At 39.8% G+C, this 26,845-nt stretch overlaps 6 protein-coding genes and 1 non-coding gene across 8 annotated transcripts; 2 read left to right on the forward strand and 5 right to left on the reverse strand.

The window, feature by feature from the left end:
• On the reverse strand, positions 1-5,601 carry nonA (no on or off transient A). The gene is made up of 5 exons (XM_017179865.3): positions 5,132-5,601; positions 2,911-4,150; positions 1,659-1,985; positions 1,531-1,598; positions 1-271 (listed from the first exon to the last, which is right to left on the reverse strand). Exons 1-5 carry the CDS (start codon positions 5,486-5,488, stop codon positions 164-166), a joined length of 2,100 nt encoding a protein of 699 aa, XP_017035354.1. The 5' UTR covers positions 5,489-5,601; the 3' UTR covers positions 1-163.
• A 473-nt stretch (positions 5,602-6,074) lies between these two features.
• On the reverse strand, positions 6,075-8,172 carry PIG-Q (phosphatidylinositol glycan anchor biosynthesis class Q). Its single transcript, XM_017179717.3, has 8 exons — positions 7,444-8,172; positions 7,221-7,329; positions 7,025-7,160; positions 6,810-6,954; positions 6,672-6,748; positions 6,477-6,592; positions 6,301-6,415; positions 6,075-6,228 (listed from the first exon to the last, which is right to left on the reverse strand). Exons 1-8 carry the CDS (start codon positions 8,106-8,108, stop codon positions 6,131-6,133), a joined length of 1,461 nt encoding a protein of 486 aa, XP_017035206.1. The 5' UTR covers positions 8,109-8,172; the 3' UTR covers positions 6,075-6,130.
• A 286-nt stretch (positions 8,173-8,458) lies between these two features.
• U2af50 (U2 small nuclear riboprotein auxiliary factor 50) lies at positions 8,459-10,765 on the forward strand. 2 transcript variants are annotated; one of them, XM_017179902.3, is made up of 5 exons: positions 8,459-8,618; positions 9,214-9,777; positions 9,838-9,926; positions 9,999-10,121; positions 10,190-10,765. In XM_017179902.3, the coding sequence occupies exons 1-5, from the start codon at positions 8,606-8,608 to the stop codon at positions 10,649-10,651; spliced, it is 1,251 nt and encodes a 416-aa protein (XP_017035391.1). In that variant the 5' UTR covers positions 8,459-8,605; the 3' UTR covers positions 10,652-10,765. The 2 variants fall into 2 exon arrangements, with proteins under 2 accessions (XP_017035391.1, XP_070144481.1); XM_070288380.1 differs by lacking the exon at positions 8,459-8,618 and adding an exon at positions 8,987-9,082.
• Positions 10,766-11,310: 545 nt separating this feature from the next.
• sl (small wing phospholipase C gamma 1) lies at positions 11,311-16,432 on the reverse strand. The gene is made up of 4 exons (XM_017179862.3): positions 15,001-16,432; positions 14,442-14,937; positions 13,484-14,331; positions 11,311-13,141 (listed from the first exon to the last, which is right to left on the reverse strand). Exons 1-4 carry the CDS (start codon positions 16,309-16,311, stop codon positions 12,071-12,073), a joined length of 3,726 nt encoding a protein of 1,241 aa, XP_017035351.1. The 5' UTR covers positions 16,312-16,432; the 3' UTR covers positions 11,311-12,070.
• A 593-nt stretch (positions 16,433-17,025) lies between these two features.
• On the reverse strand, positions 17,026-19,053 carry pkm (Pinkman). Its single transcript, XM_017179710.3, has 2 exons — positions 17,444-19,053; positions 17,026-17,385 (listed from the first exon to the last, which is right to left on the reverse strand). Exons 1-2 carry the CDS (start codon positions 19,051-19,053, stop codon positions 17,106-17,108), a joined length of 1,890 nt encoding a protein of 629 aa, XP_017035199.2. The 3' UTR covers positions 17,026-17,105.
• Positions 19,054-19,445: 392 nt separating this feature from the next.
• On the reverse strand, positions 19,446-19,517 carry TRNAD-GUC (transfer RNA aspartic acid (anticodon GUC)). The gene has a single exon. It is a non-coding gene; the product is annotated as a tRNA-Asp (tRNA).
• A 1,799-nt stretch (positions 19,518-21,316) lies between these two features.
• On the forward strand, positions 21,317-26,807 carry GstT4 (Glutathione S transferase T4). Its single transcript, XM_017179887.2, has 4 exons — positions 21,317-21,640; positions 25,697-25,983; positions 26,055-26,190; positions 26,264-26,807. Exons 1-4 carry the CDS (start codon positions 21,523-21,525, stop codon positions 26,431-26,433), a joined length of 711 nt encoding a protein of 236 aa, XP_017035376.1. The 5' UTR covers positions 21,317-21,522; the 3' UTR covers positions 26,434-26,807.
• Positions 26,808-26,845: the final 38 nt, after the last annotated feature.

Raw genomic sequence — 26,845 nt, forward strand, 5'->3', positions numbered from 1 at the left:
TTTTTTTTTTTGAGATTTTAATAGTTTTTTTTTAATCTTTCGCAGAGCAAAACAAAGTCAAGTGTAAATTAACGTAATCATTTTGCCTGTGAGTGGAGCATACGTTTTATATTTGTTTGTCATCCTTATTATTGTATTGTTTAATATGCTCTCCAGAGCGTGTCTAAAAACGACGACGTCCCCATGGGGCGTTATTTCCTCCGCCATTATTTCCGCGTTGATTTCCGCCTTGGTTCATATTGTTAACCCCAAATTCAAAAGCGAAGGAGTCCTAGTCAAGCAATAAAATATAATTGTTGTTCAATTCAGAATGTTTTTTTTTCTTTTTTTTTTTTTTTTTTGTAGGAGAGGTAACGGTATAACCCAATTCAGTTATAGGGGAGGGGAGAAAAGAGAGTCATATAATAATCCCAAATCAGTTTAGATATCAACTTCACATCCAAAGTATAACGCATGTATAATATACCCAGAAAAATCCTTTAGGGATTTGGTTTCATTGTATAAAAAAAAAAATATTAAGAGTAGGTATTGTTGGGGTTCTTAGTATGATGATTCATACAAGTCCATTGGAAAACAAATATTAAACACATTCAAGAAGCTCTCAACATAACTATGTAGAGCTGAAAGAGAAGTAGCACTTGCTAGAATAATAATTACAACATATATGCACTCGAATAATATGTTTAATTAGGTTCTGATTAGAAGATATAGGTCTTTCAGGAAAGAAGTATTCCCACAGCCCACCCACATAGTTGCATTACTTATTATCAGAGCTCTTAAATAACAGTTCTCCTTGTTTTGGTTCCTTCTTTATGTTTAATGTTACCAATTTAGGATTTTTAGAACCAACGGTATGGGGAAAAGCGAAATTAAAACATTAAAAATATTAATAAAAAATTCTATTGAAGGCAACCATAAGGTTTTTCCTAATTCACATTTGAGAAAAGTAATAGATCTATGAAATTAAAAAAAAATATATAATAAAAATAAATAAATTAAATAAAATTAAAATTTTTTTTTTTTAATTAATAAGAATAAAATATAAATAAATTTTAATTTAAAAGAAATATCTAATGAAAATAAAAAAAATAAAATAAAAATATAGAAATCTTTCAAATTAAAAAAAAGAAAACAAAAAACGAATTTCGAAATCCCACCGGCTGAATATATATCCCACTCTTCTGAAACACTATATGTTTCATAATTGAGAGTACCAAAAAATGGTTTCATCTGTTATTTTCGAGCTCTGCTCAACACTCCTCATCATATCCCCGAACCCAAATGATCCCATTTCAGTGCAGCGAATTGAATAAAAAAATACAAGTCTCAAAAGTTCCGAAAAGGAAACTCAACTAGGTAATGTTGTTGATCAATAAATCAACTTCCTTCCCTTGCAAATTGTTTAAAATATCTATTGGGTTTCATATATGCTTTAGAGAAGCCATAGACAGAGAGGTAGCTCTGCCACAGAAATGTGGTAAGCGTATAATTTTTCGGCAAGTAACAATTGTTAGGTCTTGAAGAACATACCTGCTGATTGGGTCCACCTCCGGGACCAGAACTGTTTCCAACCATGGTTGAATTGTTGTTGTTATTGCCTATATTAAGAGAGAACTCAGGTTAGATGCTTGGTGATAAGTTTAATAGTTATTTGTTACCTCTAAAAACTTCGAATGGTGAATTGCTGTTTCCACCAAAATTGTCAAAGTTGGAGCTGTTATTACCACCACCACCACCGCCGCTGCCGCCACCGAAGCCCTCATGCTGATCCAGCAGTGAGTTCAGCTGCTGTGCCTGCATAAACAGCGTGTTCTCCTGCTGCCGCCGGCGCATGTCCTCCTCCTGCCGGATCATATGGTTCTGCATCTCGCCTTGATGCCTACGCATGGTCTCCTCCTCGCGCTTCCGCATATCCTCAACCTGCTTCTCGCGCATCTCCCATTCCAATTTCTTGCGCTCGTTGTCAACTTCGCGCTTCCTCAACTCTGGAAAATTATACAATTAACTATTAAAACTCGAATGAACATTCTAAATATCTTATATTTAGAATATCTAAATTGGTTTCAAGGGACAGCAAACGTGCTTCCATTGAATCTTCAATTGTGAAATATACAACGTCGGCTGTATATATTACAACTCAAAGGAATAAATTACATAAATGAATAAGGTACATAAATTAACATAAATAAATAAGTCATACCGACCACGACGGGCCATATATCCTACACCCCGAGAAGCTTTTATCTGTATATCTTTACCAAGTGACCACATTTATTTTAGTTATCAAAAGAAAATATCTCAAAATTCCGATTTCCGCAGGAATTTGAAACGGATAATTCCAATTAGAGGAGAATATCGATATATTAACATTTATCGATATCTGAAGAGAAAGTCAATATATAATTTAATATTTTTACGTTGTCATAAATATGCAATAAAAAGTAGAGCTGATAATAAATTGATTTCCAGTAAATAGATTTTTTTCGATAAAAAATTAACAAGTAAATCGATAATAATCGATTAAAATAGAAAACGAAAATAATTTACATTTTATTTATCGATATTTGCTTTTAATTTTGATTTTTGATATATTAAAATTTAAGATGTTTTCCATTAATATCATATTTTTTGCATCTCTTGAAACTTATTTAAAGCATAAATGGTATATTTGCGGGTCGACCACCGATTAATCAATAATTGCTACCATTCCAAAGCCATAGAAGTGCGAAAGGCCAGTTCTAAGTGGAACAGTGGGGACTGTTTTCTCAAAAAGCAACAGAGATAATACATACATACATAGTATGTTAACAATCAACAGTAATTGTCGTTGAAAATATATAGAAATATAGAAAAATTCTCCCCAAAGTAACCCTGCAAACGTAAAATTATGATACTTGATTTTATACTAACCTTGCCGCAAGAGTTCCGTTTCTTGCTCATAGCGTGCATACTCCATCTGAGCCTCCAGCTTGTCCTCCTCCATTTTAAGCTCCCGCTTCAGTGCGTCCTGCTTGCTCTTGTACAGATCGTGCAATTGCTTCCACCGCGATCCGTACTCATGCTCGAACGAATTGTGATCGGCAAATCGCGGGCCAATTGAACGCTCCTGGCAAAACTCGGGCATCTTCTTGTTCATCGTCTTCTCTGGCAGACCATCATTGTCATCGTTCACATCCATTGGCTCGACCAGGCATGGACGGAGTGAAGCAGTCAGGAAGAAGCACTTCTCATTGCACAGTCGCAGGCATGCGCTAGCGGATGACTTCTTGGCAAACTCAACGACACCCTCGCCAGTGTGGCGGCCACGATCGTCGACGGTGATAATGGCCCGCTCGATGGGACCAAAGATCTCAAAGGACTTGTACAGCAGCTCGTTCGTCACGTACGGGGTGAGATTACTAACTCGCAATATGGTTGCATTGGGTGCGAACCGGACACGCAGCTGGCGACCCTTACGCATTGAACCGTCAAGAGCACGCTTGGCCTTCTCGGCATTCAAATGGTAGTCGACCTTCAGGAATGTAAAATTCTTGTCCAGATTGGAGAAGATCTCACCAATTTCGCCGTACGGCTTGAATATCTCGCGCAGCTCATCGTCGGTAATGTCTCCAGTTAGATTGCCCACATAAAGTCGATTTCGGCCAGAGAACTTGGTCTCGGCCGGCACCTCGACGGGTGGCAACTCCAAGGTGGGTCCAGCAATGCTGCGTAACCTCTGGGCAATAAAGAAGTCTTCGCCACCGCGTCCACCGCCTGCGCCAGGACCACCGCCGCCACCCATTGCCGAATTGTTCATGCCACCGGGACCGCCCGATCGTTGATTGCCGCGATTTCTGTTGTCCCTCTGTTGATGCTGAGGTCCTCCAGGTCCTCCAGGTCCACCACCGTGACCACCACCACCACCACCACCGCCGCCGCCGCCTCCGGCATTGCCGCCACGACCTCGGAAGCCCTGGTTACCGCCTTGACCACCTCCTTGTTGCTGTCCACCTTGACCACCTGGTCCTTGGTTGGAATTCTGATTCTGATTCTGATTCTGGTTTTGGTTTTGGTTTTGATTCTGGTTCGATTGGTTTTGATTCGCAGGCTCATTGTTCTTGACTGGAACATTTCCTGCGTCCGGCTTGGGCGAATCGTTAACGGGCTTTTGCTATATGTTGTATTATATTATAGAATCAGTTAAAAAATATAGTTAAATATAGATAAAATAAAAATATATCAAATAATTTATATTTAAAATTTATATATATATATTATTTTACTTATATCTAATAATTGTTAATCTTTAAAGAAAATATATTTGAAAAATACTAAAATATTTCGGAATTTTCGGAATTTTTATTTATTAAATATAAACCTAAATTAAAATTATGCTTTTTTTCTATTATCTTTAAATTTAATCAATATATTGCAGTAAAAAAAAATTATAAAAATAGTTAAAACCTAATAACATACATACGACACCCGCATTCTCCTTACAACTCATAGATAGCTAATAGATTCTCATAAGTAATTGTACAATAACAAGCAATATGTCTTATCTGGATGTACGTACAAATAAATGTAGATTCAAATATCCACACAATGAATATACAAAAGGCCGGCCAATTTGATCATTCTAAGCTGTTTGCTTCTTTAGTTAGTTTGTGGCGGTTTATATTTGTTTTGCCGTGAGTGTACATCCAAATGAAAAACACACAGAAATTATTGAAAAATCAAGCAATTACTGAATTTAAACTCTCAAGGGTTATGTTTTATTTCATCCTAATAATGCACATAAACATTTGTACATACATATGTAATCGGACCTAAATAAACACATACATACACACATATTTTGCTTAGCTCTGCCTTTTTTAAGCAAGCGCGAGCGTGTACTTTGCGTTAGACATTTTCTGTCGGTTGCAGTTGTTAATTTGTATGTACATACATAGATACATACATACAACCACATCTTGGAGAGTGTACGGGTAAACTCTCCGAATTGGTAAATGGTTGATGCACAAGTGAGCATATCGAAATTAACCAAAGAGAGATATGTTTGTATGTATGAATGTAATTCGCAATTAGAAATACAGTAATGTATACATAAAAGTGCATACTGCGAATATAGAATATAAAATTTACTTACGTTTGCAGAATTATTTTGGCCTTGGAAATTTGGCCGGTTTTGATTGCCTCCTCGGTTACGATTGCGATTAATCCCAGCGAATCCACCCTTGTTGTTGGCAAAGTTCTTATTTTGATTCGGGCCACCACCACCAGGTCCTCCGCCGCCGCCACCAAGAGCACCGCCGCCGCCACCCGTTACTCCACCGTTCTGGGCATTTTGACTGAATCGTGCCTTCTTTTCAGATGGACTTCCATCGGAGGAATCGTTCATTTTCTGGGCTAGTTGCTTGCCGACATTTTTGTTTACTTGATTGCCCCTTTGCTGCCTTTGCGGCAACGGATTCGTGTTCTTATCTTGCTTCACGGCACTTTCCATTGCAAATAATGTATTTGTCGACAAAACTGCTTTATAAAATTCACTGTGCAACTGTAGAACAAAGTTGAATGTACTGTCTAAATGGAAATGGCACGACAAGAAAAATGGCCGAGTTGCTGCTCGTGCCTACACTGGAACGCGTGAAATGGAACAGAAACTAGCACAGGCTGTATGGATATATTTATTATGCACCGTTTCCACTTCAGCTACATTTAGAATTTTCGGATTTAGTATATCGAATTGTGGCTTTGAATTAAAATTAGTTAATTTATTTAAAATTTAATTTGTTAGGTATTTCTTTTGCTACCCCATGTTAAAATTGAAACAGAAACTTTAAAGAAAACACATCTAGTATCTGCGTTTTAAGATATCGATAAAAAAAATGCAGGTAGATGAGAAAAATAATACATTTTCTAGACTTTATTAAATTATTTATTTAATTTAATTTAATAATTTGTTAAATTATTTTTTTTTTAATTTAACATTTCCAAAATGCATCACTTATTACAATTTTTGTCGATTTTAATGATGTAACCCCTTTCAGAATTAAAAATAAAAACCTGGGTATATATCATGAAGGAATAAGTAATTTCAATAATACAACCTTTAATTAATATTTTTGATTTATAATTTATATTTTATTCAGGTTTGAATCTTATATACTGATACTTCGATTCTATGATGTTTATGCATTAGAAAAGCCTTTTCTTCCAAGACAACATCCATCATTTGAAGACTATCTAAAAATAAAATGGCACGTTTAATAAATGAATTATATAAAGTTTAATTTTAGCATTAGAATATTCACAAACCTATTTCGTTGCATCCTTTTATCAACCACTTGATGCATTCTTCAATGGGCAGGGATAACATTTTCCGTCGAAAGAATTCGAATATACTGAGTGTTGCAAGTGTGAGTGCCTTAAGCTACAAATATGCGTAAAATGTTATATAATTTTTATTAATTTTAATCATTCAAAATACTTACAGCAGCAAAAACTATATAGTAGACCAAGGTAGTGGGAAGCAAAAACAAAATAGTCGAGAAAAATATAGTGGCAAGATATAGCTGTCGATTCATATAGTTATGAGCCTCGATGCGGCCTGGAAATAGGTCGTATTTTAAATAATTTTAAATCAACTTTCATCACTTTCTAAGGTATTTCTAATAATGTACACATGCCTTTTAAAATATTGTACCGATTTCCTCGCACCACTTGCCATAGCACTGACAAGCCCTTCTTTTCCACATTGAAGAGCCTGGGAAAAATAATAATTGTAAGTAGATAAATCATATTTTTGCTTTAAATTCGTAACTTACACTCTTGTGTAAATGTAGAAACAATGCGAATGTATTCCAATTATGGATATTAGGTCCGCCAAGAGGGCTATCTGGAATGTGAAGCCAAGGCAACCAAATACTCCTATGGCCAAGAACACTTGTCGCACCAACGGTTCGATGAAATCTATTCAATTGAAAAATCTCAAAAGTTAAATATTACTGGGATATGATATTTTAAATATATATATATATACCCAAAAAGGTAGACCACAACTCAATGTGATATTTAAAGCAGTCAAGGAAGAAATTATTCAAATGTATATTCAGCTTGAGACCAATAGGACTGCCCTCCAATACCTTCAACAGGCTGTATAATTGATCAATAACAACCTGAAATGAAAATAAATATAAATATTAGATGATTCTACTTCGGAGATAGGCCCAACTTACGTGTGATATCTGTATAAGAAAATCTCCTGGTTGTGTGGCAAGCGAAAAGAGTATTATCATGGAAATAACACCCAGTATTCTATCCAAAGCAATATTTATAGGACGAGATCTATACAGGGTTTACAAAAATAAATAATTAAAAATGGTATATTCAGATGTATTCGATTGTACCCAAGGCAGGTACAAGTACATATCAAAGATGTAATCTGAACTGCACTCTTACCGTGTATCACAAGTTGACTGCCATTCTTTAAAATGCTTGTATATAGTCGTATGCACTACTATGCTGTTCACAAATACGTTTTCGGCAATATATCTAAATATAGCCATTGGAGAATTGGCCACCATAAGGGTTAACGTACGTAGAGCACTCTTTTTGGTACTGTTCTTTGGTCTTTCAACTCCAGTTGCCGGCCGTTGGGCCAGCTTAAAGAGCTCCAGGAAATCACAATCCTTGCAGTCATCATTATATTCTACATCGAGTTTATTGGATGCCTCCTCGCCGCCGCCTCCACAGTCAACGAACCAATTTCGTATGGTTTGTTGTTCATAGAGGATTAGTTTAATGTGCTTTAAATAATCTGGAGCAATGCCTATATAGACCAGCGATATATTGGGCTGACTGCTGACGTATGTGAAGCAGACCCGCATATCGAGCTGTAGGTATTGATTTTGATCCGCATTGAAGTCGGCATTAAGGATGGAGCCCAGGAAACGCAAATTGCTGGATAGATGATCCGTGGCTCTGCCGGCACTCAACTCCAAATCTGCAGATTCCACAATGTGATATGCAACGATATTGTCTTCTGTTATTATTACTTGGCCATATAAATTGATGGGCTTTTTAAGGTAAAAGTAATTAACCGGTAAATATATCTTAATGCTCATAATTGCACTGTCGGTAGCGACATTCCTCCAAAATTAAAAACAAAACAATGTGTCCCACGGTGTAATACCAAGAAGGTTGTGTACAATTTGTTATGACGTCACAGATCGAATTGTAAAACTGATCTAAAATGGGAAAGGAAAGAAGAACACACAACTTTGGGCACCTAGTAAAAAGTTACAAGTTTTTAAATGTAAATGTGTATTAATTAAATACTCTTAATTAAATGTTTTTAATAAAATAATATGTAATCTTCTTTATTGCCACCCCAAAATGGTGAAGCATGCCGATTAATTGTTGACCGATAGTTTGTCAAAATGCGGCAGTGCGCTCAAGCTGTTCCATTCCGTTATTTCCCAGTTTTCACGTGTTCTGTTTTATGTCGTTTCCAGATATTTGTATTACTATACGCAATAGAGGGATACATTTTTTTTATCGGCATTTTACATATAGTTAAAATTGTTTAAATATTTAGTTTTTTGTTCTTTTAAATTTGACAATGGGATACGATGGTAAGGCCTAAGAAAATCAACCGTTCAATGGAATTGAACGCGTCAAATTGGAGTGTATAGATGCACAAGTGTGTGCATGGCAAATGCATATGTGTGTACCCAAATATAAAACTAGTAAAAAAAATATGGGTAAATTGCAAAAAAAAAGTATCTTGCGCTACTGCGAAGTTGTTAATTAAATACGTGTATCCAATAATGTTTTCATTATTTACAAATTAAATATTTTAAATGTTAATTGTACGGCGTTTAGTTTCCGACTTTCGCATTTCGATTTTGACCGGTTCAGCTTACCCTTCTGGCGGCATACATACACAAACATACGCATATGTATGCAAATACAAACATACATACATACATATATGTACATTTTAAAACCAAGCTGGCTTTGCGTTTATTTTTTTTTTAACCCGCTTATATTTTTGGCTGGCAATTAATTTGGTTTTAAGCCATGTTTAATATTGCAAGTGAGCATCTCGATTCCTTGCCACTGGCCTTTGTACGTTTATTGTACATTATTGGGGTTAATTTGTGATATACGTACTTACCTATATACACATTTCTTTCTTCATCCTTTTCCACTTTTCTTCTTTTTCAGATCGCGAACGGGATCGGGAGAGACGCCGCCATCGCTCCCGCTCAAGGGATCGCCATCGCGACCGCTCAAGGGACCGACGCCACCACCGGAACTCGAGGCGCAAGCCATCGTTATATTGGGATGTGCCGCCACCGGGATTTGAACACATCACCCCCATGCAGTACAAAGCAATGCAGGCATCCGGCCAGATCCCCGCCAGCGTTGTGCCAGATACGCCACAGACGGCGGTGCCGGTGGTCGGGTCAACAATCACCCGACAGGCTCGTCGCCTGTACGTCGGCAACATTCCGTTTGGCGTTACTGAGGAGGAGATGATGGAGTTCTTCAATCAACAGATGCATTTAGTTGGCCTCGCACAGGCGGCGGGCAGTCCAGTGTTGGCCTGCCAAATCAATTTGGATAAAAACTTTGCCTTCCTGGAGTTTAGGTCCATTGATGAGACGACCCAAGCCATGGCATTCGATGGCATCAACTTGAAGGGGCAGAGCTTGAAGATAAGGCGCCCGCATGACTACCAGCCGATGCCGGGCATTACGGATACGCCGGCCATTAAGCCAGCTGTTGGTAAGTTTAGTCTTACACATCCATTGATTTCACAGTTTTCATCTCAAATTTTCCTTGCAGTGTCCAGCGGAGTTATCTCGACTGTGGTTCCAGACTCGCCCCACAAAATTTTCATTGGAGGTTTGCCCAACTATCTAAACGATGACCAGGTTCGTAATGGATTATTATAAATGTTGTTGAGCTCTCTTTAAAAATATATGTATTTGCATTCCCTTTTCAAGGTCAAGGAACTTCTGTTGTCCTTTGGCAAGCTACGGGCATTTAATCTTGTTAAAGATGCGGCCACTGGGCTGAGCAAAGGCTATGCCTTTTGTGAATATGTGGATCTGAGCATTACTGATCAGGTAAAAGCAAGGAATATCTATCTTTACTCGGCTATTTAATTTTGTTTTGCTGCTTGTTATTATTTCAGTCAATCTCTGGCCTAAATGGCATGCAGCTGGGTGACAAGAAACTGATCGTTCAACGGGCCAGCGTGGGAGCCAAGAATGCTCAGAATGCAGCCAACACCACTCAGTCCGTGATGTTGCAAGTGCCTGGACTGTCGAATGTGGTGACATCGGGACCACCGACCGAGGTACTCTGCTTGCTCAACATGGTCACGCCGGATGAGTTGCGTGACGAGGAGGAGTACGAGGACATTTTGGAGGACATCAAGGAGGAGTGCACGAAGTACGGTGTGGTGCGAAGCGTGGAAATACCACGTCCCATCGAAGGCGTGGAGGTTCCCGGGTGCGGCAAGGTCTTTGTCGAATTTAACTCGGTTCTTGACTGTCAAAAGGCCCAGCAGGCACTCACTGGACGAAAGTTTAGTGATCGCGTTGTGGTTACTTCATACTTTGATCCCGACAAATACCACAGACGCGAATTCTAGATAAAAACTGATTTAAAAAGAAAAAAAAAAAACAAAGCTAAAATCATATTTCTTACATTCACTGAATTGTCCAATAAAAATATCACATAATAAAAGAAAACAATGCATGAGAAAGAGATCTTGTCAAGGAAAGAGACAGAGGGTATGGAATAGAAAGAGAAGCACATAGTTGACTAACCTTGGCAACCAACTGAGCCTTTGTTTGGAGTTTCTAAACAACTTTAGGGGAATCAATACATTTTATGATGATTATTTAGATACTTTCATGAATTTTACTTAATTAATTTCTTTAATAAATTGATTTTACTTAATTAATTTCATTAATAAATTAATTTTACTTAATTAATTTCATTAATAAATTAATTTTATTAATAAATAAATTTCATAAATAAATTAATTTAATTAATCAATGAATTTAATAAATAAAATAATTTTCTTAAAAAATAATTTTAATTTAATTATGAAATTAAATTTATTATTAAATTAATTTTATTAATAAATAAATTTCATAAATAAATTTAATTAATTTAATCAATTAATTTCATAAATAAATTTATTTCATTAATAAAAAATTTTAATTTAACAAGCTTACCTTAGCCATTTTGCCACAACAAATTATATGAAAAATGGCTAACAATCAACTAAAAACCACCACAATATATAGTATAATGTATATATAGACAGCCAACGCCGTTAAATCTTTATTTGGCATTAAACAAAAAGTGTATATATATATATGTACATATATGTAAGTATAAATAATATGTGTAAAAACAGTGTTTAGGTAGGGCTGCACCCTGTTAGATATGCATTTTAAAGAACAACGATTGACACAATCAGTTAAAAAAAGGGAAAATAGAACTACTTTATTTTTAAATGCATTAAAATGATGTGGAAAATAACATGGAAATGGAATGCGAGTAGCGCAACCAAAAGGCACATCTGTTTCTTACTCTTTTTTTTTTTTGCTACAATCGTTCTCATATTATTCTTAATTATTTTAATGGAAGTTCGTTATTATGGTAAGTAGCATATTTTACAACACAACCATTCTATTAGTAATAAAAAAAGGTTTGCAGTTAATACTTTAAACAATAAATTTTGAAAAGAACCATAAAGCAGGGACCGTAAATAATGATTATCAATGTTTTCTTTAAACAAAAAAATCAGAAAAAAGTATGCCAATCGACTACAATTTGGATGCTCTTTCAAGATTAGGGTCCCTGCTATAAAGTAGTTTAAAAACTATTTTAAAATGGAAGTTATTATTTCTATTATTTTTTTTTGCTTTTAAAAAAATTTACTCTCTTCTCCTCCTCTTCAAAGGAATGGTTACAATACACACACATACACACACAGAGACACACACAAACATACACACATAGAACAACAAGGAGTAAAGGATGCAGAAATCTCGCTCTATGGGGAAGTGACACTGGCAATTTTCACATTGACCAGCAGGGAAGACAGCTCCAATTCCTCACTAAACTTGTTGCGCAGGATGACGCTGCGGTAGCCCGGCCGGATGCAGGCCAGTGGATAGCAGGCCTGGGCTATAAAATGCGTTTCAGCAAACATATCCTCGTCCTGGACCTCAAAGCGCAGAATGGCAAATTGTGGATTGCGTACGGTAAACTCACACATCTCATTCCACACCGGATTAAAGCCATTCTCGTTGACCTTGGTGCGGTATTTGATGCCCGTGTCAAAGCTGGCGCCAACGATTTCCACCACAATCTGGGGATTGTTTGACTTGCCGCCCCGAAACAGATGCCGGGCGGCAATCAGACGTATGCTGACCTTCACCTCGCTGAGGCCATCGGACAGTGGATCGTTCGGATTAAAGCTATCAGTCTTCATAAATGCCGGCTTTAGGATATAGCCGCACTGTCCATTGTTCCGGAACTTGGCCTGGTTCAGCTGCATGGCCCTGTCGCCCGTCTGATAGTTGAGGGCTATCATCTGCGAACCGATATTCCAGAATGGCATTGGATTAAAGTTGGACGAGTCCAGTCTCTGACCCTTGGGATACACCCGGCTGATCTGGTTGCGATGGTAGGAGAGAAAGAGCTGGGTGTTTTGCTGAAAGAATTGCTTTTCCGCCTTCGTTTCCGGAAAGCTAGACATTTCCTGGAATATCCACGAGTGCTCGCGGAAGGGTACACTGCGGAAATATATTATCAAGTCGGACATCTCCTTGGCCACCCGGGCTGTGCGCTCTTTTTTCCGTCGTTCCGTTGCCAGCTGGCTGGCAAACAGTGCCGCATCCTGGATGGCCTTTATCCACTCGTAGGCCGTCTCCTGGTTATCAAAACCGATGACAAATGGATTCTGCATCGTTGGTGTTTGGATTTGAAGCTTGAAGATAATGCCGGGCTCGTTGGATTCGAAGAGCGAGGCGACGGCACCGAATATTTCGATGGATTCAGTGCGTCCATCGGTGCCATCTTCGTTGATCGAGTTGTAGTCTTCCGTGGCAGAGTCAATGACCTAGAAGAGGGATTATTTTAATGTGGGTTTAGTTTTGTGATCTATTTTAAATTTTTTTTTAATTATTATTTTTATTTTTTTTTTTTGTATTGTTTTATAATTTTATATTTTAAATTTTAAGATTTTAATATTTTAATATTTTTATATTCTTTTTTTTTTTTAATTTTAATTTATATATTTTTATATTTAATTTAATATTTTATTTAATAATATTTTAATATTTTTAATTTTTAGTTTTTAATTTGTATATTATTTTATTTTTTTTATTTTTAATTTTAATTTATATATTTTTTTATTTTGTTTTTATTTTATTATTTAACCAAGTTTTAGGGATATATTTACCTTGACATAGTTGGCCGGCAGATGCTTCTTGATCATGCCCCCATAGTCCCCAATCCACCACATCGAGTTGTCCCGCTGGACATTCGTGATGATGGCATGCTTGGGGAAGGACAGCTCATCCGGCTTGTTGGCCTTGTAGCTATACAAAGCCTTGCAGGTGACATACTCCTCCAGATTGGAACCCATGTAGTTGGAGGCGGCTCCATTGCCCACATCATGCACCCGGTCATTGACCTCAGCCAGGGCTTGACGCAACAGTTCTTGGGACACCGGATGACAGAGCTTGACATTGCGATACAGCGGATTTCGTGTGTAATAATGGATGAGGGAGACCAGGGACTCAAAGTTCATGGTGTCGATGCCATAGAGTCGTCCCTCCTGCATGATCCGGCAGTGCTTGATCTTCCGATTGATGGTGAACGAGATGACAAACGCATTCACGCTCTGCACCGAGGGTCGTACAAGAAACGAACCAATATCCAGCTTAAAAAGACCCTGTTCGGCCTGTTCCTTGGTGGTATTTGGATGGAACCACTCCTGATCCTCGTGCTTCTTGGGCTGCGGCACGGGCTCTTTTAATATAATCGAAAATTCCGAGCTGCGCAGCATGTTGTTCCGATAATAGACAATCAGCGAGTAGAGCGAATCAAAGACGAAATTCTCCACCAAATAGTACTTGATGGAACCGTTCTCGTGCTTCAGCTTGATGCGGCAATGGTTGGGTCGATTGCGTCGCCAAAACGATAGACTGTAGTCGCCCACAAAGGTGGCTGATTCGCGTACCAAAAAGGTGCCATCACCCAAATGGTTGTACTTTTTCAGAAGATCATCGGCCTCCTTTCGGCCGCCTACAAAAAATGATTTAAAGAGAGGTTTATGTTTGCTTTCCAGAGGATTGAAGGCCTAAATATTAATCAGTAACCAAGACAAGTTTAATTACCACTCTAAAGGCACGCACCTTCCAGTTTTCCATGGAACCAATTCTCGCCAAAATGCAGCTCATCATTGGCCGAGGTGTCCTTCTGCTTTTGCTGCATATTATTGTTCAGCGAACAGGACGACGACAGGCCAAAGTCATCATCCTCCGAGTTGCCATTGCGCGACTCATTGATCTCCGAGGAGTATATCAACTCCTGTTGGGTCAATACAAACTGATACAGATTCCAAGACTTGTCCACCGGATCCTTGAAGTACAGCAGGCCATCCTTGACCACTTTTCGCATGTTATCGCCCTCGTTTTCACCGCCTCCCAGTCCACCACCTGCTCCTCCTCCTCCGCCGCCGGCGCCACCCAAGGAAGATCTATGGGTCAGAGAGCCACCATTGCCGCCAATCTCATCAAACTGCGGTAACTTCTTGTGCTTGAGGATGATCTTGCGCCGCAGCTGGTAGGGCGAGGGCAAGTGCTGCTCATTGCGATCGCAGGGCTGGGTGAGCAGCATGTCACCAAAGACCTGTAAGAATTAGGGATCACAGATTACAGATTGAAAGATTTCCCCAGGAGAAATCAGACTCACCTCGATCAAGGCCTGGGCCATGTTGCGTTGCTGCTCCAAGGAGCAATTCTGCTCGATGGACAAGATGACCGGATATTCGGAGGTGGTGAAGGCATGATCCTTGATCGTCTTGATCACATCCATAAACTTGATCTTCGAGGTCATGGTGTGGCCATGGAAGATGTACGGCAAATTGTCCGGTCCATTCCAGCAGTCCAGTTCGATGCAGCGACAGCCCATGCGCAAAGCTCGAGCATAGGCCTCGCAGGAGGACTCGCTGGAGAACTGATCGCCCGTCAGGTAGGTGTTGTGCGAGGAGGCTATCCAATAGGAGGAGAGCGGCTGGTTCATGTCCATAAACACCGAGTCGTACTTGCTGTTCCACAGATCATTCTGCTTGGAGAATAGAAAGTCCATGAACTCCGAGATGGACAGATAGGGTTCCTGGACATCCCTTTCCACATCCTGCACGAAGTCCCGTATGAAGGTGGCTATGGCGGCGGCACTCAGCTCGCTGGCACTAATATCCCGCTGCTCCGTCTCCAGGAAACGCTTTAATTCTGCTGGCCTCACCGTCTGCTGGTCTTCAGAGTAGGGAAATGGAGCTCCTGCAGCTCCTCCTCCGCACATCACGCTGGGAAAGCTAGTGGGCAGCAGTAGCTTCTGGTAAAGACGCGAGAAATCATCAAACTTGAGGTCATGCTTGCGCCGTACATCCTCGGTGAAGCACTCCATGAACTTGCTGGTGGTCATCTTGCAGCTAACGCCGGCCAGGAAGAGCTTAAAGTCCTTGATGGTCACCTGGGCCGGCGATGCCTCCGATGCCTTGGCCGAGTGCGAGTTGACATTCTCCATTTGGTAGTATTCGCGGCGTAGCCAGCGATCAATCTGCAGCGGATACGGCGCCCCGAGCGTGTCCCTGACCATGTAACGTAGTCCACGCACCCAGTTATCCGCCTCGATCTCCGAGAGCGCCACCACAGAGAAGCTCTTTAGCTTAAAGTGGCTGCCATACAGAATGACAAAGCACTTGCTGCTCTCGAAACGCTGGCAGTCGTCGGCGAAGAGGCGAAACTCCTTCGAGTGCTTGCCCACACGGATCTCCTTGATTTCGCGCAGCTGGATGGCGCCTTCGTAGTCGGTACGAGGCGTTTGGGCGGCCACCGTTGCCCAAAGCAGCTGGCGCGTCTCGCGGATGAGCATCAGGTGGCGGCGGTCCGGCCGCCGCTGCTTCCCGTACAGCTTGGTGACAATGGTGCCCCTCTCCAGCATGCCGATAGTCTGCTCCATTTCGCCCAGCAGCGGGGCGTTCATCGCGCTGAAGCAGCTCATGGTGATACTGGCTGATTACAAGTTCCTGCTGCGCTCCCCACTCCCAATTTGTGGCACTATTTACTCTATTTGCTCGCCTGTTGCTCCCTTCATCGACCACGAAACGTATACACACAACCAGTGATGCCGGAATTTCTACAGCGAAAATGGCTAAAAATGGCAGCTCTAAGAAAATAGCTAAAAGCTATATGCAAAAGTAGCGGGTACGAGTATAATAGATTATTTTCATAAATAAATTTAAGTGGTTTAAAATATGAACGTTTAAATTAAATTACTTTTAAACAGGCGGAAGAAATAAGTAAATAAATAAAATTAATAATAAAACTGTGAAACAAGTAAAATGAAGCAGCTAAAAACTAGCTAAATCTTGCCATCACTGACCGCTATGGTTGAGCCTCTAGTATTTTTTCCATGTATTTTTACAGGCCCGTTTTCTGGTCACACTTGCGCGATCAAAATTTAAAGAAAAGCTTTTAGAAAGTAAATAAATCAATATAAACCGAAACTTTAAACAAATTGAGCACATTTCATAATGTATTTTATTATTTATTCGCTTAATTGTAGATCTTGGCCTACGTGGGTTACCACTCAGCCGTTTTAAGCGGAAGAAGTCGAAGAGTTGAAGGAGCTCCGCTCTCTCTCTCTGTTTCTCTCTTTCTCTCTCTCTATTTCTATCTCTCTCTCTCTTTCTCTCTCTCTCTATCTCTATCTCTCTTTCTCTCTCTCTCTCTCTCTCTCTCTCTCACTCTCTCTCTCTCTCGCTCTCTCTCTCTCTCTCTCTCTCTCTCTCTTTCTCAGATATAATTAAAGTCAACGCAATCAAGGATCACTTCACGCATCCGCTGCTTAAATGTGGCCTCATTGCCCGCACCCAGGAAACCAGCTCCCTGAAGATCGGTGGTTGCTCCAGCCTCAATCCGATCGCTGATCGCTTGAAGATCGGGCACATCCTGGCCCTGCATCGTGACAATGGGCAGGACCATCATGGCAAGAAGCAGGCCCACCGCCGACTTGGTTGCCACCTGTTGCTCAAAGGCAGGACGCGGCATTAGCAAATCCACTTGCTCACCCAATCTAAGAAACAAAATAAATAAGAAATTCATTTTCTCAAAGAAATGCGATTTTTACTCACCTCCTCAAGTGCTGACCCAACTCCAGGTAGTACTCTTCCAGCACCTGGTTGAGCTGCCTCTGCCGGAAGCCTCTCGATGTGCAGGTGAAGAGAAAGTAGGCCAAATCGGTGATGGGAGAGGCATAGCGCATCAGCTGCCAGTCAATAAGGCGAACATCCTTCAGCTCACCTTCTTCGCCCCTTTGGTACAGGATATTGTTGTTCCAACAATCGCCATGGCAGATGACAGCAAAGGGTTCGCAATTGGAGCCACTGACCAAGGGTAGCAGCAGCTCGAAGTATGAGCCCCGCGAGAAGTATGCCTCCAGGCGCAGCCTATAGGGAACATCGTCATCCGTCAGCGATGACAAGGCACTCCCCTTGAGATTCTCAAAGTAGACCCCCAAAGCATGATCCTCGCGTCGTTGCTCAAAAATATCCACCAATTGCTGGAGTCGATGCATCCGTTCGGGACACTGACACTTTCCGGCCAGAGACAGGGCATGTAGCTTGGCATACGAACGGATTACATGGAGCACATGATCCTTGGGCAAGTCAACAAATCGATTGTGAAGGGCAAAGCCAGAACAGGATAAATCTTCCAGCACGATGCACTCGTTGGGCTCATCCTGGCGGGTGCCATAACAATGGGCATGCTGCTGGAATCTATTTTCAGTTGGGATTTGCCACTTCTCCTGGAGCACCTCGGCCAGGGGCAGAAAGTCCTCGTAGGCAGCAGTTTCCCGGAGAAAGCAGGGACGTGCAAAGAATTGCTTGCGGCGCACACGATTCTGGGGTGGAAGCTTGACCACCAGGCTGCACTTGGACTGGGCATGGGAGATGGTGGCGTCTACCTGGAGACGCCAAACCACGCCCAGATAGTTGTCACCCTTGGCACTGGCACGTTCCAAACGCAGGCCGGGATTGGGTCCCAGTTCTGGCCACAGTTGAGCAACCAAATGCCTTAAAAATTGTGTCACCTGCTCATTGGGTAGATCCTCCTCTTCCTCGTTCTTCCTCTTCGGAGGCTCCTGTTCTTCTGGGGTTTCCTGGGTTACCTGCTTATTGGGCAAATCCTCCTCCTCCTCTGGAATAAGTTCGATGTTCTCTTGTTCTTTTGATGGCTGATGCTTCTTCTCTTCCTGGGACTTTTGCTCATCTATGGTTTCTTCATTTCCTTCTGGTTCTTCTTTCAGTTTCTCTACAGGATCTGCAGCTGGTTCCTCAGGAATATCTCCAAAATTCAGATCTTCAGTGGGTTCATTGGTCAGCTGTTCCTTTGGGGTTTCTGGTAAAACTGGTGGCGTATCCTTTGATATACTTTTATGCTCTTGTAAAGGTTGTATTATGAGTTCCTCTCCTGGCTTTTGCTGGTCCTCTTTTAGTCCCTCTTCTGTTTTCTCCACAGTTGTCTCTGTGTCCTTGTCTTTGCATTTGTCCTGCACCTTGATCTCCAGCATTTTCTTAATATTTTCCAAAGGATCTTCATCTTCAGCTTGATTTGGTTGTGGGTCCTCTTCTAGATCCTTTTCCTTGTACTCTTGTTGTCCTGTCTCTTTGGCATCACTCTTTTGGTGTTCTCCCTCCTCATCCTCGTCCAGCGTTAGTTGCTTCTCCCTGGGCTGCTCCATTGCGTATTGCGCCACCTTTTCGTCTGTGATTCGCTTTTATATAGAAAAGTCAGCCAAACCGCTAAGACCGCAAATCAAGCGATGCTGCGGTACTCAAATTCCCTTTCATCCTTCCATCTCACTCTGATTGCAGCAATAGAAACAGGTTACAAATGGTTTCCGATTGGGAGAGGCAACAATATAATATTTATTTATTTTTCAAATTATTTTTTATATATTTTAAACCCAAAGTTAACAATAACAAAAATTATAGATTTATAGTATATTTCGTTGAACTTTTAAACATCTTTGTTTTGTTGTTAACAAAATTCCTTAAATTATATAAATAATTTTATACAAAAAAGAAAACCTTTTTCCTAAATAAAAATATGGAAAATAAAGCTTCTCGCATTCTCCCCGACGGGGAATTGAACCCCGGTCTCCCGCGTGACAGGCGGGGATACTAACCACTATACTATCGAGGACTTGGTTCTACCTTGTCCAATTTTTATCGACATTATATGTATAGATTTATTTATAGCACAAACCCACTCGGAACTTGTTTGCATTTGAATAAATTAAGAATACTATGGGATTAGGTCAACATAGCCAAAGATTACATATATAAAATACCTTTAATTTGTTATATTAAATAGCAAGTATTGTTTTTGATATTATTTTCTTGACTTAGATAGTTATACATATCTATGAGCATGTAGATTTTAAGCCTATAAAATTATAGTTATTATTATATTATATATATTATAACTAAGATATTGTAGGGTCTTATCTAGAAGCTATGCTTATTATTCAAATCTTTCCAAGTTCAAATATATCTTGTAGATAATATATAAAATCACCTGTTCGGTGATGCAAATTATTGGCTTTATTAGTTTCGTACTTAGTTTATTTTCCATACTTTAAGTGCTTTTTGCCATCGGTAAAAGTGAAGTGTGGTCGAGTGTTCAAGCCGTTTTGCCACCTTGTAAACGGGCAGCGACTCTTGTCTCCGCAAATGCATCTGGCAGATACATAGATACATATATACATGCTGGTGTGCAAAGACACCGTCCGCCTTATCAGCCCTGCGATTCTCTCTGACCGATATTGAAAGAGGGTGTTGCTGGGATGTGTGCTGTTCGGCTTCGTTTTTGGTAAACAAGATAACATGGAATCTTCCAAATACTTATAAATACACTAAGCATTTTCTGATTGGAAATCGCTGAGTAGATAACGCCCCAGCCATATACCGAACCGAATCCAAATATCAGAGCTCTACTAGTCCAGTTCAAAGAGCGGGGCAAAGGAAACCAGCAAAACAAAAACAAGAAAAGCCGCTGCGGCAACAAAACACTGAAAGCAAAACAAACAGCGAAATAATAGAAGATCAAGTCGTCAAAGAAATACTCTTTCTTTTTTCTTGAAACGAAAAAATAAATTTGGGAGATTTAATTGGTATTTATGTGATTATTTTTTTTCAAGCATTTTTGGTATGCAAGCTTCTATGATAGCTGTGAAAAAGCCTAGAAATTTTCATAACCCTAGCATTATTATTTCCCAAGTTACCATAGGTTTTGTTTGTTTGATTTATATAATTTTCTGCAAGATTTTTGGTATAGAAGCTAACCTATCAGCCGTGAGTACTCCCAGCGATTTGCATGCTTTTAGCACGCTTAGCTCCCAGGTTTCCATAGGTAGTCTTACTGATTTAATCACGATGCACCTGAGAGAATCATCATCAAATCACATTGATTTCCAGCAGCTGCTGCTCTCTGGGGGCCACACCCTCTTTTGCGTGTCGCATGTATGGTCGCCAAGTGCCAACGCCGGCGAGAGAGTGGCAGCAGCAGCAGGAGCTCCAACATCAGCCAGCAACAATGTCGCTGCTGCAGAGGGGGGAGGAGTAGGAGGAGAGGAGTAGTAGTAGAAGGAGAGGGGTAGTAGTAGGAGGAGAGTAAAAGGAGAGGGGTAGTAGTAGAAAGAGAGCAGGAGCATAACAGCGTAGGAGCTGTGTAGAGCAGGGGGGGAGAGGGTGGTGGAACTGGGGGGCCATATGCAATGTACATATTAACAAGAAGCCGGTCTTTTTGTCTCTGTTTTTATTCGTCTTTCCTTTTTTTTTTGTATTCGTTCGCATCTTGTTGTGATCACTCTGCTCTGCTCTGCTCGACGCCGGGCTTGTTTTTGCGGCGCATTTAATGAACAACTGCTGCTGCTGTTGCTGTTGCTGTTGCTGCTGCTGCGCCGTCGTCGACGCTGCGTTTAAAATGCCGTTGCGGCAGCGCGGCGAGCTCAGTCTAGCCGCAAAAGTCCAGCAAGTCAGTCCCAAGGAGGAGGAGAGAGGCAGAGAGAGCGCGGTTTCTCCAATAACCGATTTTCGATTGATTTTTTGATTTTTTTGATTTTTAAATTCAAACTCAAAACTAGTCACAAAAGCAAAACAAAATCAAGTAAAATCGAACTAAATAATAAAAAAAAAAACTATCCAAGATGTCGCAGCCACTCAAGTTTTACTTTGATTTCCTCAATCAATCGAGCCGGGCCCTGTATATCCTGCTGGAGGCCTCCAAGATACCCTTCGAGGCCATACCCATCTCGATGCTCAAAGGTGAGTGAGAGTGCTACGTGCTCGGTGGCACACACACCACGCACCACGCACAACGCACAACACACACGCACAATGCGGCTCCAAAGGTCGTCGTTGTTGTCACACATTTTCTATGCATTTATGCTTAGGCCCTTTGTTTCCAAAAAAAAAAAGAAAAAAAAAACTTATATATATATATAAAAAATTTTCCGCTCGTTACAAATTCCACTAGGTGGTTGTCGAAAACGTTTCCAAAACGGGGAAAGTGAGCGGTTGCAACAAACAAATAATAAAAAAAACAAATATTGCAGCTACAATTTGTTAAAACAGACGACAGTTGATAAGGAAATAATTTAAATATTTTTGGTCTATTGTTATATGGCTACTTCCTCTGGAAAATCTACAATGATTTACTTAATCGCTTCCAAAAAAAAAAAAAAACTGCCCAATCATATTAATTATTATAAACAAGTGTGAACCAATTTAAAATGAAATAATCAGCAATCGGAGGCGAACGTGAGATTTGTTGTTTTTGTTTTTAAATTTTTGTGTTTCTTTTTTTGTTTTTCTGTTTAGGGAAACAAGTGCAAAAACATGTCTTTCGGGCAGTTTCAGGCATTTTTTTAGCGGTGCACTTTGAACGTGTTTACAGTTGATCTTAACCCATAGGGGCGAGGCATCGACTTGGGCTTTTATCACCTGCCTGCAAACCTTAATCGTAAGCATACAGTTAAGCCCCTTAACAAAGAGCTGAAAAAATCGATTAAATCGATTTAAGCTTATAAAAATATTTTAGTTGTAGTTAACTTAAAGTTTGTTGAATAATTTTTAATAGGGAAGTATAGAATCTTTACCTATTGAAGCTAAAAAAATGAATCTTAAATTGTCAAAGCAATTTCTAGGCACATATCGATTTTAAATCGATGAATATGAGTATTTCGCTAGCTTACTTATTTTCAACTGGAGTCATCTACTACTTGGGGAAGTAAGAGTTGTTATTTTGAAGCAGTTTAATTTTTTAAATTTAATTTTATTATGAATTTTTAGGTACTTAAACTATAAAAAATTAAAAATTTTCATAAAATGGTAAGCCAACCGATTTTTAATCGATTAACAAGGACATTTTCTAGCTCTAATTCGTGTTTTTTTTTTTAACTTTTAATATAGGAACTCTGAAATAGAATTTAATTCAAGAATAAAAAAATTTTAGTTTGTGATTGTATTAAATTTTAAATCCAAAAAGAAATCCAAGAAAAAAGTATCGAACCAAGAAAACAATCTAATTAAAATCGATTAAAAGGCATATTTTATAAGCTCCTATACCCAATCGGTTAAGTTCGATCTATCTAAGTTAAACTGTACTTTACCAACTATTATTAATTATAAAAAAACCGAAAGACTGCACTTTGATCGCCTTGTGTTTACCTTCTGCTGATGGATCTTGGCGTTGCTTTTATCATCTGCTCGCCAAACTAGGACACTTATCAAATTTAGATTCAGATTGCCTGCTGATTTGTTTGCCACTTTACCCTATTGTTGATGTTTGTTGGTATATTATTATAATTTTTTTTTTGTATTTTTATTTGCCAAGCTGCGCGTGCGCTTAGCACTTTTTCAAGAAGGGGAGCGGGGTCTCTCACACCTCGTCGTCGGTGTCTTCTTCTTTTTTTCCACTTGGTCAAGGTTGGCGGAAACGTTGAACGTTGGCTCGGTGGAGGCACTGCCTCTGGGCTGGTGGTCATAAACTGCAGAATTGATGCGAGGAGAGGGGATGCAATAATCAGCAGACTTCAGACAGAGACCAGACCCATTACGGCCTGCATATATGTATAAAATCGTGATATGTGGTTGCTGACGGGTTTGCATTTCTCGGCTGACGTCAGGCTATGCAATCCAGTTGGTAAATTAATATCCGCATCTGATATATGTATATGCTAATCCCAAGGAGAGTTTTCTCCACTCCAAAAGCATATTAACTAATTAATTAACCAAGTGCAGTTCCCTTTATATTTGCTATTATTTGAAAAGCTGAGAGATCTGAAGTCAGTTCTCCCTCTATACCATACTTTTTGTTTGTTTTCTGTGCAGCTAGAGGCTCCGGTTTTTAGAGCCACTTGGACTTTGCACCTTCGGAGTGCAGCGAGAGATCGGCGCTTAGAAATCACAGAGACCACAGAGTCGCTGCATTCGAACAACAACCTTGTGGAGGTTAAAGACTCCAATGCGGGGGCAAACATTTACAACTATTCGTTAGAGTTTTCTCAGTCATCGTCTCTTGAGTTGCTTTCATGCCGACTGAGCGTGACGTTAGGCCAGGAATCTAATCTGGCCAAGACTTTACGAGCCAACTGCAATTGGGATCAAGTGGAAGGAAGCCAGCGTTTGATTGTTGTGTTAGCAGTCATTAAAAATTGATATTTCTTAACCCAAATTGGTATGGCCTCTTTAAAATTATCTATGAGTAGGTCTAGGGATTTTCAAAGCTTTCCAAGGCTTGTAAGCCAAGTTACTAGAGGTCATATGGGTATACTTTTATAACCAGATAAACTACAAGTCAAGGGCTCTTTAGGATAGGTTCTTTAAAATATATACTAATTACTGGGCGACTTCTAGACCCTTTATAAAATTAAACAAGTTAAACAATTCAATCCACCTTAGCTACATGTTCTCCCACAATCTTTAATCTAATAATCACCTTGTGCTTCCGGCAGTGATCTTCTGATCTCTGCATCAGTCCCCTTTGTCAATCACGAATCTCTCACGTTGCGACAACCTGCTGGCTCTCTAATCAAAACCAATCCGACCTGCTAGAACCATCGGCAGTTTTCCAAATGACAGCAATTAAAAAAAAATTGAAAAATTGCCATTGCTATTTAAATCTAATCAGCTGATATGTCCGGGAATCACAGTCGTTGCTGACTAATCAATTAGGTTTCCATGGGGTTTGCAGTTAATTTCTGTGTTCTATTTACACCAGCAACCCACAAACTCATCATGAAATCAATTTGCCTGTGTGCTCATCAGAAAAAGGGTTATATTTATAGAGATTGGAGGAGGCCAAACAAGTGCTGCCCGGCCACTTCCACTCCCACATCCATGGTGACCTTGATCGCGGTCTATTGACATTGACAGTGACTTTGGCCCACCCCAGAAGACACGCCCCCCTTTTGAGGGCAATAATTCTTTCATTGCTGATGTTGCCCTGTGTTCCTCCTTATCGTTATCTAAATTTTGGTTCCCGAAATTCAGGTTGTGATTCAGCCGGCACCTGTGTTGCTGAGCAGAGGCAATATCTAAGTGGGATCAGGCGATCTAAACGGGCATCGGATGATTGCAGCCGAAGAAATGAAACCTGTTCTTATTGAATTTATATTTAGAGAGTTTTATTTATATCGGAACTGATTAGGCAGTCGAAATTTGAGGAAACACTGAACGAATTAAGTTTGGAATTTTATGTGCAACAGGAATAAGTTTGGGTTTGCGTTCCCAATTCAGCATGTGGTAAGGAAGAGATTCAGGTATCTAAATTTTAAGGAGCTACGTTCTATACACTCATAAAAATGTTTATCAAAATTCACCCTAAATTTGAGAAAAATAGAAATATTAGTGAAGTAAAGGAAGGATTTTCCAATTTTAGAAACTATAAATATTATTAATCAGAATCAACGGGGGATTCTTTCTAGCCTTCCCCCCCACTTTTTTCAATATTGTATAAGGGGTCGAGTCTCTAATTTAAACTTCAGTTTAAGATTAAGAAGATCGTTAAGCTAAAAAAAAATAAATATTGTACTCACATTTGATTTCCGCTGGGTTACCACTCAGAAGATGCTAGAACTAGTTGGGAATTATAATGTCAAGCGAGGGTAAATTTTATTTATTTTTTTTTTTTTAATTAAAAAATTTATATATTTTTATTTTATTTATTTAAAAATGAATTTATTTTATTTTAATTATATTATTATTACTCTTTTTATTATTATTATTATTTTTTTATAGGGTTCACTCTTTATTTTAAAAATATGTTTTTTAAAGCCTTTAATTGACCCTCTTTCCCTTTTTTTTTTACCCCTTTTCCAGGCGAACACTTGACCGGTGAGTTCCGTGATAATGTTAACCGGTTCCGCAAGCTGCCGGCCATCACGGATCATGGCTATCAGCTGTCAGAGAATGTGGCCATCTTCCGGCATTTGGCACGCGAGAAGCTAGTGCCAGAGCACTGGTATCCCCGTCGCCAACTGGGACGCAGCCGGATCGATGAGTACTTGGCCTGGCAGCAGACCAATATGGGTGTGGCCACCACGGAGTATTTCCAGCAAAAGTGGCTGGTGCCCTACCTGCAGAAGACGCGACCAGCGGATAATGCGGTAAGTGAGATCAAACCAAGATCCTAGATCAAACCTCTGGCAGCTAATTCCTGGATACCTTTGATCCTCAGGTGAATCTCGCTAGCAAACAGCTGGAGCACACACTCAATGATTTCGAGCAGCTGTTCCTCAACTCCCGAAAGTTCATGCTGGGCGACAATATCTCCTATGCGGATCTCAGTGCCATTTGCGAAATAGATCAGCCCAGTGAGTGATCAATCTTGAAAGAGATTTTCTTGAATAAATATTTATATATAAATATATATATTCCTTGTTTCAGAATCCATTGGCTACAACACCTTCCAGAATCGCAATAAGCTGGCCCGCTGGTACGAGACGGTCCGCGAGGAGCTGGGTCCCCACTACAAGGAGGTGCTCGATGAGTTCGAGACCAAGCTCAAGGGCAGCGGCAGTGGGCAGCAGGGCGTGGCCCAGGCGGTCAAGCAATAGCCAAGGGCTCCCCAATCCCTGGGCCCCGTCCACAAATCTTATCGATCGATTACCAGTCCTGTTTTTTTTTTTGTTTGTCCTCTTATAACTCTAATATATTTTATATATCTAATATAAACTCTTTGTAATTATAATTGTTTTTTCAATTAGTTTTAACCTTCTGCTAACCCTTCTGAACCATCTTTCCTATCTATCTTATCTCTTTTTTTATTATTTTGTGTAGCTTTTAACTATGATTATTTATCAAATTATTTGTGAAATTGCTTATTTTCCCTTCTTCTAATATATATTAGTACTTATGCATTCTAGTACTTAGTTGTTAATTATATGTATCTCTTAATTAAACGTATATAAAGTGATGATTGTTAAAGAAACTCAAAGGGGATTGTGTTTTAATTGCAAGGAAATATCA

This window comes from Drosophila kikkawai, chromosome X, assembly GCF_030179895.1.
Source record: "Drosophila kikkawai strain 14028-0561.14 chromosome X, DkikHiC1v2, whole genome shotgun sequence".
Taxonomy (NCBI): Eukaryota; Metazoa; Arthropoda; class Insecta; order Diptera; family Drosophilidae; genus Drosophila; species Drosophila kikkawai.